Source organism: Salmo salar, chromosome ssa01, assembly GCF_905237065.1.
Source record: "Salmo salar chromosome ssa01, Ssal_v3.1, whole genome shotgun sequence".
Classification (NCBI taxonomy): Eukaryota; Metazoa; Chordata; class Actinopteri; order Salmoniformes; family Salmonidae; genus Salmo; species Salmo salar.
In genome coordinates this window covers 58,757,721-58,770,751 of record NC_059442.1, presented here as the reverse complement: position 1 = coordinate 58,770,751, position 13,031 = coordinate 58,757,721, and the positions used below count along the sequence as shown (strand labels likewise).

The following is a 13,031-nucleotide window of genomic DNA, read 5'->3' as shown; positions in this document are numbered from 1 at the left end:
ACTCCCAACCAGTCAAATCCACATGGTCTCCAGCATAGAATGGCAACAGGAGGCCATCTTAGAGCTGACCTTTGACCCCAGCTGCCTGTTCTAACCTGTGAACCCCCCTCAGTCCTGTCAGGCTCACTGGTGAAACAGGCCCATAAAACAGTTTGAAGTGGAAGAGAAGGCTCACAGGGTGAGTTTTTCAAGGGAGATTAGCCGACAGGTTTTGTCAAAGTACGGACATGATGCCTTCCAGGATTTTTGATTGATGACACTGTCAAAGAACTGGACATTTTATCACAAGTGCTCTCTTCTCTTCTTGGAAAGGATGTGGTTTTGGAGGGGGAACTTGTCTGCATATAAATCAGTAATGCCTCCCCTTTTTCCATAGAGTGTGGTATATCAGATGTGAGTTTTGAACAAAAGAGCAAAACCGCCTCGCGTGATGTTGGAACTCTATACGGTCCTGTCACGCTAACACTTCACTATTTTCTACTTTGTACTTCAAGCCTGCTATATATTAATTTCACAATATCTCCATGCAGCTTCCACTAACTCATTCCCATTGATTCATTATTCTACAATGACAACCGTTGCGTAATTATCACATTACGCCACAAACTCTTAAGATGAGTGTTGACTATCATAATACTTTTAAGCCCTGTACATCCTCCTTCAGTCATGCCTCATCTAAAGTAATCCGCTGGTCTGAGTGTGTGTATACTGAAGCAGCAGCCGTGCTAGCGGTGGTGAGTGGAGCCGGTCCGTGGAGTGAGAGTGTGCTGGGCTCGAGCCTATAGTCCAGCTGAGTCTCATTACTCCTGTTAATACACTTGTAAATCCTCCTGCAGGGGTGTGTGTGTGTGTGTGCGTAAGTGCGTGCATGCCTGCATGTTTGTTCAGTGGGGGGGGGGTCAGCAGTGTGGTCAGGGACCAGTGAATTTGAGACTGCCGCAGTCCCAGCAACCCAGCAACTCTAAATCCCAGGCTGAGAGGGAGTCAGAGGGGACAGGGGGTGGGTGGAAGTGGTCGCCTAAACTCTTGTCTTTTTTCGGGCAACAGACTTTAACAATAGAAGGAAAACACAGTGGGGAATAGAGTGGGGAGTGATCAGATTTCTGTCTGAGATCTCTCGGAATGCTGCCTTGCACAATAACAGACTTGGCTCTGCGCGGGATAAAGGTTAGAGAGCCAGCTGTTCATGTGATGTTCGGGAATCAACAGTTTTTAGCGAAAGCTGCATTAAGTGACCATAGGAATTTGCTCATTCTGCTCCTTATAAAGGCATAATACTGAATATAGGGGAATGTTGAGCAGGTATGATATTGCAAGGGCTTGTCTTGAATCAGAACCTTGGAGAGGGCATATAGAGCCCTGCCTTAAGCCAGCAAATCTCTAGAGACCTGATAATGATGTTCCAGCATGGGGGTCATTGTTTTTAATCACAGCGAGATTTGAAATAGCTGCCATTCTACGTAGTGGAAGCGGTTTGTTTTATTAACAATCTTTTTTTATTTTTTTTATTGGGCAACTATTTTTGTTTATTTTCTTAAAAATAGCCATCACCTGTGGGACTCGCTAAAAGATAGTCAGCTTTATATTGATGACCACCCATGTTAGGTTAGTACTTAGGTCCATACTATATTGAGGGGGGTGGAGAGAGAGTGGAAGTCCAACCCAGGCCTCTCCACCCAACATCTTTCATGGATTCAGGGATCCAGCACGTGTTGTGTCGCTGTGCGTTGTAACGACTTATGCGGCTGGCCCCAAGCTGGTCAGCTGGCGAACCTCATCTCTGACAAGCATCTGATGTTTAAGTGATTGAGGGAAAGTTACACAGTATATTAGTGAGTTCTGACATAATGTTTACCTTTATGAACCATTTGTGTCAAATCATCTCTGATGAGGCTTGTTTTCTGACCACCGTTGGTTCACTGCCGAACTGACTTATTTCACTGTCTGGCATCCTGTAGCTAACCATGAGGGGAACCTACAGTTTTCAGCATGACTGCATCAAAATAGCTCAACCTACCTGAATGTTGGTGAATAGTTACAAAGCTATACAGTTGCTTAACTTTACCAAAGTTGACCTCTAAAGCCTGACTGTCTGCCATCAATTTAAACACATACATAATCTGTATTTGCTGAGAAGAGCATAATGTAACATTTTGATGGCATGATAGGATGAAAGCTAGCTCAAGGTTGGCAAAGTTAACATGTTGGCTATGATTGTAGTAGTTCTAGAAGATATCATCATTGTTTACCCCTTTCCTCTTGACTTTGCGTTGCTTATTAGGGTGACAAAGGAACAATGGGAATTCCTGGAAGAATGGTGAGTGACATGAAAATGTGCAACAAGTAATGTGTAGAAACAGTCAAAGGGACATTGACCAAATAGAGGGAACTTGAGTACTGTCTTTAAACTTTTAAAGAAAAGTCTGAAGAGAAAGGGCACCAAAGGTCAGGCTATAACCAGATAAAAGGTTTTTCTGAAATTTTCAGAAATTTCTGACATTCTTTATTAATTAATATGTTGTTTTGTATATGCATATGTAATTATTATAAAGTTTAAAATTGCCCATTGCAGATTGCAACCTTTGGTGCCCATTCATCAATTATTAAAACTGACGTATCACAGAGTATCAAGACATATGAGGATTGGGTTGGGTATATTTTGACATAGCTAAAGATGTGTAGTTGTACTGTAACTTGACATGTTTGCATAATGCTGAAAATTCAACTTCACAAACAAGGCTCTTTTATGCGGTCATGCCATTCATAACCGCTCATATCACCTAATATTTGCACTTATAGTGTGTGGACATGGCCTGCATTTAAAGCGTCACGTCATGCTTATGACTGCTTAGAAAGTCATTTAACAAGCATTGTATCATGTTAATGGAGCTGATCTTGTTAGCTGCGTACAAACATGCCAAATCACTGAAATGTCATACTCAAATATCTCAAAAGTCACAGATCAGAAAATGCTCTATTGTTGTGTAATGCATCATCCAATATTCCATTACTCCCCATCCCCATCCCACTCGCTCTCAAACTTGTAGCTTTCAATTTATTCATTAATTTATTAGAACATAATGACGTTGCTATAAAAGCCAATCATTTTTGTATCTATTTTTTTTGTATTAGAAACACAGCTTCCCCATATATTTCATATTTGTTACGTTTTTTGGCTTGATACATATTCACATGTTTTTATTATTCCGTGTGTGAACTTTATTTTGAGGTTTTTGTCGTTTTTGGTATGCGGAATTGCCAAGAGACATGCACACATTTTTTTATTTTAAAGATGAGGAAAACAGTTTGCATTGACAAGTGAAGGCTCTCCCCGATTTTGCGTGCAGACTTTTTGTTTTCTCATTTACTTAGATTTGTTTATTTTAGTTTATTTCAAGGCAATCTTAAACCGCAACATATGGCTAAGAGTACCTCGTCTCTCCCTGTTTTGCTGAGTCGTCGTAGCGGAGGGGATTTTTCACAAATACGACTCCTGTTTGTGGCCTGAAAATTCTGGCTTTAAAAACACTCCAACGTGGGGCTTTCTGCAGCATCGCTCCAGCTGTGAAGCCCATGCAGAGCACTCAATATTTCACACAGTGTAGAGGACTTAAGCTACTATGTGGTCCTCAAGCACCTCCTCAAAGGAAGTCCTTTTTTTTCTGGCTTATCCCACGCTCCCAGCTCACTGCCTCTCCCTTTCCTTCAGTCACTACTACTTCTGTGAGAAAAGTACGTCTCGACATTAGACAGCTCCCCGTGGCCCTAGACTTTAGCCCAGCCAAGCCCAGCCTCCTCTCCCCACACCTCCCTTCCCCTCCCCTCCCCTCCCCTTGACCACTTCTGAGGCTGATGCATGCCCCGTGTCTCTCTGTGCCTGTCTAACCCCGGTTCCTCTCCCTCTCTGTCTCTCTCCTCCTTCACACTTTGCATGCGACTGTGTCTGCTGTGACTGACCAGGGGATAAAAGGATACGCAGGGGAGAAGGTAAGTGTATAGGGACGTCAGTAGGAACAGCCAAACACCAAAGCCTGCAGGAGAGAAGGCAGGGAGAGAGGCTTCAGCAGGCTTAGTGGTGATGGTGGTGGTTAGAAGCACACACTTGTTCATTGTACAGTAGTGTATGGAGGTAATAGTTGATTTATTTCAAGGGCCCCAGGCGTTAGGGTCACATTCTGAAAACCATTTCCCACCCTGGTTGGATTACCTGTGTTTTTACACGCAATGAAACAGAGTAGCAAATAATTGTTACATAAGAGTCTCAGAGTTCTTGTTTAAAGAGTGATTGCCCCTGAAAGGTCATTTTCAAAATGAGAAGTTGTTTATCTGGCATCGATATGAGTCAGAAACATTTATTCTAGTGTCAAAATTGACTATAAATAGCATCATTTTGGTCATAAAGTAATTATCGTCCCAAACAGAGATTTGCGAGGTGATGGGGGGGAAAAGAAGGTTATGGAACAGTTTTCCTTGGGTTGGGTTTATTTAAATCTTGCCTAGATGTGCCCAGCTAGATGTGCCCATAATGCCCATGGTCAATTTGGTTTGACATTCTATAACCCTACGGGGCTAGTTAGGGACTATCAGTAAATTACACAATGTACATGAGAAAATATTTTTAAATGTCAATAGCTCCAAATTTACAATATAGAAATATTGAAAGCATTTAATGAGCAGTGGCGATTTAGCAAAATTGTGGGATGCATGCCAGCAAAGCCACTGCACAACACTAAATTAATTGCACTATAACGGTGACAAACGGTGCCCACAAACTGTTAGGGCCTACAACTGTTAGGGCCTACATAAAAGCTGTCCCAACAGCAGAGCTTTCTTTTCAGAACCATGTAGTGAATCCTTACCACTGCTACACCTGGCTATCAGCGGAACCTTGTCTGGCAGCGAAACAGTTCATTCAGATTCATTCACTGCCTTTTAAAAAAAACATAGCTGATATGGCTGAATTGCTTAAACAAATGTGGGTTCTACTGATAATTGAGATGTACAAATTATGGCATAAGGCACCGAGGAGCAGATAAGAGGCAATCCTTAATTTCAATTCTTTTTTACAATATTCGATGATTACATTTCTCTAAAACAAGCTATAGGCTACATGTGCACCACCAAGTCAGAACAGTAGTCTAAGTTATGAGGGGGAAAGGGACCAAATTATTAGGGTGAGGCACATGGGCTACTAACAGCTTACTACACAACATACAATTAGTATTACTTTCTTAGCTACAGTATACATTTTTGGACTCACCTTGTTGGGCTGTGGTCACTTGAACAGGAAGGTTGCATGGTGGTCATCAAACTTTGTCATCAAAGTCTGGCATTCTCTAGATTTATGGTGCTTTCAAGACAACTGGGAACTCAGGGAAAAAAACAAGGTTGAATCATTACATCAGTGGTCTTCAGGTCGGAGCTCTAGAAAAAGGGCCGAATTCCCGACTTGGAATTCCGAGTTGGATGACCGTTAAAAAAAAAAAAATCCCAGTTCCCAGCTCCTTTTATTCAGAGTTCCCAGTTGTCTTGAACTCACTGAAGTCTGACATTTCCCAGTTCCGAGTTTACAGTTGTTTTGAACGGGGCAGAAGTCATGCCGGATTGACAGCATGGCCAATGTATTCAACCTTTTCTGGCCCATGGTGTTGAATGTTTATCCTTTTAAGCTTGGAAAGGAGACCCTTAAACCCAGACTTAGACCACACACCCACTCCACTGAATAGCAGGCTAGCGATTGCTTTGCAACGCTTGTAGTTAGCCAATGATTCGTTCTATACCACTCATTGTTAAATTTGCAATTTCCAAATTGTTGTGTAATATTTATGTCCAATGGCCAATGAGCACCGATGCGTCTTGATTCATGATGATGACTGCTTGTCTAGCTTTCTAGCTAAGATTTTGAAAGTATGATGTTGTTGTCAGTCCAATCAAAGCAACGGTAGATATAACGTGATTTGACGTCATTATATCTGTGGCCAATGACCTTGAGCCTTCTTGGATGGGCACTTGGCTATTCTTTTCTCTTTGTTTATTATTTAAATAAACACCCTTGAAACCGAGTTAATACAATTCTGTCCGTGTCTGATCTGTGTAAAAGTCTTAACCAAACCCCCTGGACTGCCACAATATATATATTGGTTTTAATTGAACAGGTGCCCCACCTGCCCTGAATGACGGGTCGCCACTGTTAATGAGACAACTAAAAGATGTGCAACATGCAAATATTGTTCCATTTACATTGTGTAATTTATTGACGGTCCCTAACTAGCCCCAGAGATAGGCTATCCAATGTCAAACCAACTTTGCCACGGTCGCACACCAGCCCAGCTGAAGCTAATTGGCGAAAGAAATTGGTTAGCACTAATTAGCCTAAGCAACTTCAAGACCTGGTTGGACTGTTTCAAGTTATCTACAAGGGGAGTGACTATAACTGTGTATTTTTTTGGCAGAGTGAATTTACAAACGCTTGCCACGTGCGAACACACACAAGACACCCACATTAAACCCCCACTATTTGCTGGTTGCTAAAATTCTAATAGTTCGCCTCATTTCATTTTATGTGACAAAACAAGCAAGTATATTGTAGAGAATCATTGTTCCATCTATACCGCTGTGAAATATATTTTCCATAACCCAAAATACTGTATTTTCAACTATTTTTAAAGCTGGTCTACAAAACTGAAGGTAAAAGATGCAAAAACGAAGGAATGAGAAGCATAGAAGCGCATATAGAACAGATCTACCGCTTCTTAGACTTGCTTTCAATGCGAATGACAGATCTATAACACAATTTCTATGTGAATTTGGTTGGGTTGCCCAAAAAGTTACATATTACAGCTTTAAGGCTCCCTCTAGAAATTTGAGAGACATTTGTTGAGATCATGGTATACTCCAGATACACTAAGAAGATTCCACTAAGATGTAGGTTTCAGAACCCTACTTGAAATTATATACACTGATGACCAATCTGCGTTGGTGGTGGTGCATTTCATCACCATGAAATCTTATTTCCACCTCAAAGTTCTCAATATGTGTTCATTCCCTCAGATGGCCTATAGTAATTTATAGCAGACTTTTCCAGTCCACTAAATGGCCACAGTTGCAAAAGCAATCAGATCTGCCCTCTCTTTTGTTCCAATCAAAGCCAGAAGCAACAGCTTTTTGGATTCACTTTCATCAAACCTGAGGTGATATGGGATGGGCAGAGCTGAATGTGCAGCTAGAGGAGAAACATGCGCTGCATTCTTCACTGTCATACTGTAGAGAGTAGCAAGCTAGCCAAACAACTTCAATATGTCTCAGCCAGTCTGCCTGCCGGCGGAGAACCTCAGGAGTTATGGGTGGACTTGTGAGGAAACAGAAATAGTAACCAAGACTGTAAATGTAGAACCAGACAACGGCACTGGCTTTGGGTGCTCTCAACAGATCTGGGTCCAAAACAATCCAATAGCTTAGCTCATATTTCTCTGCACCAATTGTTTTAGGAGTGTAATATTGCGGCCTGTATCCCCATGTGTGGTTAGCTCTGGCTGCCAGGAGAGAGGATGAAGAAACACAGGGGTTAGACAGGGAGGCTTGACTGCAAATCCTCATTAAATATGAAAACATCCTCTCCAGAACAAAGACAGAGAGCCAACGCAAGGGGAACCTTAAAACAAATGAGTTATGCGGGTTTGTGGGTGGGCCGTAATGTATCGGGCAAGTGACTGGCAGAAGACCAGAGAAAAGGAAAACCATGATGAATTGGTTAAGCAGAGAGAAGCATTCACCCAAAGAACACTTGCTGCTGACTTCATGGGTACGAGAAGATTTAATATTGTAGGAAATGAAATCTCAAAAGGCTCTCTCTATTCTTGGTGTTTCATAGTCCTGGGTTGTAAATGTGTGTGTTTGTTTTGAGTGGTTTCTGGTCTTAGTCATGATTTTCGGCCTCTTGAGATTGACCCTTTCCAACACCAGTAATCTAGAAGGGCATCTGTAGATCTTCACTTGTCCAGTCTGTTGGATCTCTGTACCATGGGAGGAACTGTAAACCCCTGAACTATAGTAGATTCGAAGACCATTTTTCTCACCTTTTGGCCACTGTGAGGCACAGGCACCATCAATCCATCTTCTCCAGTAGCGCTGCAAGGCGACAGCACCTAACCAGAGTGTGAAACAAATACTTCCCGTCCCAAAGTAGGCATTTTTTGAGAAACATTAAAATCACCTGCATTTGTGATGGATGGTCGGGCCATCAAAGATGTCCCAGTGATAGGGTTTCTGGGGCGAAAGCTAATTAGGGAAAGTGCTGGAAACCCGAGCCGGCCCTGTCTGGCCCGAGTAGTTTCTGGGATTGTGCTGCGAGGGTCCGTAGGTCTGTATGGACGGCGCTGACACTGTGCAAATCACCCACTTTGTGCCAGAGGAGCCCAGTGAGTGTTCTTGTGTTTGTACAGCAGTGCTGCTGACCTTCTGAGCGAGCACTGCTGTCGACGGTTTAAAGTATGCTTCTGAAATTTGAACTTTTGACTTTGCTGAAAATGTATAGAAATAGTTTCTAAAGCCTCTTCGCCTGAAACGTGGGAAAGACTAGGTGTGCGTGTGTAGGAACTAGACTAACTGTATGTGTTACAGATGTTGGTGGCTATTTTTGAAATAATTTCCCTCATTTACCATTTTATTCATGTACAATACATATTATACAGAATTACTAAGCAGAACATCTGGTTAGCTGGCTAGGACTAGGAGAGAGGTATTATTCCATTATTTTGTTCCACTGTTGGTGCGTCTTCTCACATTCTGTTTATCTGTCTATAGGGAGCGCCAGGGGAGCCAGGCCTGTCTATCATTGGGCCACGAGGACCTCCTGTAAGTGTCTTCACCTCGTCTTACACCTAATAAACCTGTGCATTACCTGTACTGTTAACTGCTGCTTTCAATTCTCCTTTTCAATTCTCCTTACTAAGTCATACGTCTTCAGTTCAATGACTCATGGCCTGCCACTCTGAATAAGCCTGGCATGATTGTAATGTCATGAATTTGTCAACAGCAGTTATAAAAGAAGATATCTTGTGAACCCCAGACTCATGACCACATAGCAGAAATGTCAGAGATTCTACATGTCTGCCTGTCAGGACTTTCCAGACCAAGTTGCTGAGCTAGTCCACCACAGAGCTAATGGAGACTGAAGACCGATAATTACAGTTTGTGTGGGAGTACTTTGGCATTGTCTGAGGAGGCCATAGCTTTGATTTGCCTGTAATCTGGATCATTCCGTATTTCATCAGGATGCGAAGTGAAGACATTCCTATACCTCTTATCCTGTATCCCAGACATCAGAACCCAATGGGACCTATTGTAGGTGAAATAAGACTGCATCCTGCTTCAACAGCTTTCTTCCCCCTGTTTTTCTTCTTTTTTATCAGTAGACAGACAATAGAGGTACTGCGTTGCACCTCAGTTGTACAATATCCTGATTATGCTGTGAAGAATTGGACATGTTTTAATTTGAGGTTTTCTTGTTTCCGCCCTGGTTTTTGGACAGCAAGGTTAAGAGTACCTTGTTGTGGAGCCAATAGACTGGCTGCTCATGAGGAGTAGACATCTGTTTTCCCAATTGACGATTAGTTACATACACTACCTGTGTTCCCACTCCCCTGGCCGGTAATAAGGCATTTATAATGAACATCAGGCTACTGCGGATGTAAAGCCCAGCAGGAGAGTGAAGGAGTACACAGAGAAGCAGAAAAGCAGGGGCACTTAAAAGGGGGTTTCCCACAGCAGGTGAGGTCGACACAAGAGGCTCTCTCTTGACCTCAGGAAAGGGTGAGGAAATTGTTTTGGTGGAGAGAAAAGAGCAGAAATGACAGCAAGATAACGGTTATTCGAGGAGGTGCTTATATTCGTCCCGTTAACCACAAGGGTGTAATGGAAATGTGTTTCTTGCATATCCCTACTCCCTCTGAGGCACCTGCAGGGAGTGAGTCATGGCCAGGATCACTATTGTCCAGCACCCCTAGAGCAAGTGCCTTGCTCAAGGGCACATTGGCACATTTTTGACCTTGTGGGCTCCGGGATTCAAACCAGCTCTGTTTTGGTTACTGGCCCAATGCTCTAACTGCCAGGGTTCCTACCTGCCGCTGTAAGGTGTCCCTTCTTATCTGTCCCTGTTCTCCACACTGTCATTTTATAGATGAGCGTAGTTCTTCTATTGTAGTTGTCCTACTGCAACCTGACCATAGGGAAACATGGAAATATGGTTATATCAGATTAGTTCTCTATGTTAATAGTTATACACAATGGTCATATTGAATCATACTGTAGACGTATGTTAAGATATGTTGTCCACATGCAGAATTAGCCCTACTAGTATGAATAAATAAAACTAAATGTGATAGGTTACTCTTGATAAACCAACGACTGAGTCAGTTGACCATACATACAGGTCAATACTTTTTGCAAGTTCAAGCACAGAAGCACAGCAAGAGAAAAGGTTCCCATATTGTGAATTGTATTTGATCACACTGCATTCTCAGTGTTCCAGATCCTCTGTAAGGCTCGTGTGCAAGGCATGTACAAGCAATATCCTTTTGCTCTCTTTCCGAAACAGACAATCCCTTTGGGAGGGAAAACATGCATAGCCCCCAATAACTACTTCGGTCCCAGACATTTCATTAGGAACGTTCACCTCTCCCTAATTTTGTCTTTACGGCCCTCCCTGTCTTTTTCCCTGGGATATTGAATGGCCTCCTCTGGTCCCACAGGCCGGGTAGCATATCTAACACCCAGTGCAGAATGTTTTCATCCAAGCATTTTCCCTAATCATTATTGACTTTTACTCATTCGGCTTGTTTGACTTTTTCTCTTTCGCAGTCAATCTTTATTAGATCGGAAAGCGCCAACCTTTGTTTCTTTCATCCCTCTAAAACTCTTTCCAGTGTTGTGTTTCGCCCTCTTATTCCCTCCTGTTTTGAGAGTCAGTTGGTTTTCCCTCCGCAACCCACACAGAAGGCTCTCCCCGTAGTCTGTGGTATCACTCCCTCTGTCAAGTACTGTTATAGCTCTGCCCAAATGTACTGCTGTGGAAGAGAAAAACGGTACCCTCTCACACTGACCCTCTTTCACCAGAGTTTCATGTAAATCTTTCAGCAGAAAAAAACTTTTAACTCGACATCTATTTCTGACTCTCTGTAGGGACAGCCAGGAACAAGAGGCTTCCCAGGCTTCCCGGTAAGACTTTGCAGCTTCCCCAATTAAAGTCTGTATTAACGGTGTTATAATGTTAGGGTACTATTTTACAAGTGGAGCTTTATTACATAGTTGGAGCTCCCAAATGTCAGAAGGTTAGATGTTTCCTGGCTGGAAATCTCCCGTGGGCAGATTCTGCACAATCACGCAGTTGACCAAATTACACGAGAGTTTACTTCTGGCTAACCGAGATTACATGGCTGGTTAAGTGCATAAGTGCCTTGATCATTGGTCTTGTTTTATTCAAGTCTATAGCCAGTCTACTGTCTCCTTTATGCCTCCTCATCGGGAATAGAGCCTTGTCCAATAGCAAAGCTGGCCCTTTATGTTTTAACATGGCCGTTTTGAAGTGTGTGTCAAGTTTGCTGCATCTTAAGTCACTATAATTTCCCTTAAAGTCCCTTCAGAAATGTAAATGGCTCTTTGTGACCGGCTAGACTCACCGCGCCACTTACACCTGCAGAACACAAAACATGCACTATATCCTCAATTTCCTTGACCTTAGAATACCTTTCTTCCCCTTCATAAGGAGTTTCATATCATTGCTGTGGTCTGTGCAGCTATATTAGCTGCTATTAACCTGTGTTTAAATGTCTTCCCCTCTCTTTTTATCCTAGGGTCCGATTGGGTTGGACGGCAAGCCCGTGAGTTTCGCCCCATTCCTGACAAATGTTGAATAATTGAGTAATTGAAGTACTTTAAAAGCCCAGAATTCACCACCTTATGATGATGATGATGGGGATAATTAAGTTAATAATGATTAGGGTCATTATTGTAGTAAAATCTCTATTAGTATCATTATTGTTATTATAGGAAGGAGGTAATAGTGTTATTGATATTTCTTAAACATTTTGCCAAGATACTCAAGTAGAGGCTTGCTTTGATTATTTTACCACATGCATTCACTCTTTTATGCTCACACAGGGACAGAACGGCTTGAAAGGAGACTTGGTAAGTGGTGTTGTCATTTTGCACACAGTTTTGTAGTTCATGTAAACAGCGTAGGCCTATTGCTGTCTGCACTCCTGTATTTGCAAAGGACGTAAACTCACACTCTTTATGTGTTTTGAATGCCCTACAAAATGTGATCACCATAAACGTGCAGGTCGGTAAATTCTTCTTATGCACCATTTGTTATCCATGTGACCATCTTAGCAAGTTGTTTACCTTGTGCCCTGAGTGAAGCCACAAAATGAATTGGGAAAACACTGTTGTGGCCTGATTTATTTGGATATTAATGCGCTAGAACACATGAATGATCGGCTATGAAAAGCCAAATGACATTTACTCCTGAGGTGCTGACCTGTTCCACCCTCTACAACCACTGTCATTATTATTATCTGACCCTGCTGGTCATCTATGAACGTTTGAACATCTTTGCCATGTTCTGTTATAATCTCCACCCAGCACAGCCAGAAGAGGACTGGCCACCCCTCAGAGCCTGGTTCCTCTCCAGGTTTCTTCCTAGGTTCCTACCTTTATATGGAGTTTTTCCTAGCCACCGTGCTTCTACATCTGCATTGCTTGCTGTTTGGGGTTTTAGGCTGGGTTTCTGTATAACTCTTTGTGACATCGGCTGATGTAAAAAGGGCTTTATAAATACGTTTGATTGATTGATTGATTGATTGACAGCAGTGGGCTGTGTTTTAGTGACAGGCAGAATGTCTGTCCGTATTTCAATTCATGTGGTCTTCAAATGGGAGTTGGAATCCACTCTCAGGTTCTCAATCAGACTCGAGGTAAAACTGACTGAGATAAAACACAGGGGAGCAAAGGCAAACAATAGTTTGACTTGTCCG

The 13,031-nt window shown here is 42.4% G+C and overlaps 1 protein-coding gene across 22 annotated transcripts in view; it reads left to right on the top strand.

Moving 5' to 3' along the window:
- LOC106606370 (collagen alpha-1(XIII) chain) overlaps positions 1 to 13,031 on the top strand; it is a 120,816-nt gene that overhangs the window by 62,979 nt on the left and 44,806 nt on the right. For 19 of the 22 annotated variants that reach the window (XM_014202558.2, XM_014202527.2, XM_014202580.2 and 16 more), the window contains 6 exons: positions 2,282 to 2,317; positions 3,961 to 3,987; positions 8,803 to 8,853; positions 11,179 to 11,214; positions 11,850 to 11,876; positions 12,157 to 12,183. In XM_014202558.2, coding sequence (XP_014058033.2) covers positions 2,282 to 2,317; positions 3,961 to 3,987; positions 8,803 to 8,853; positions 11,179 to 11,214; positions 11,850 to 11,876; positions 12,157 to 12,183 — 204 coding nt within the window. The remainder of the gene's footprint in view (positions 1 to 2,281; positions 2,318 to 3,960; positions 3,988 to 8,802; positions 8,854 to 11,178; positions 11,215 to 11,849; positions 11,877 to 12,156; positions 12,184 to 13,031) is intronic. The other 3 variants (XM_045720573.1, XM_014202586.2, XM_045720581.1) reach the window with 1 other exon arrangement.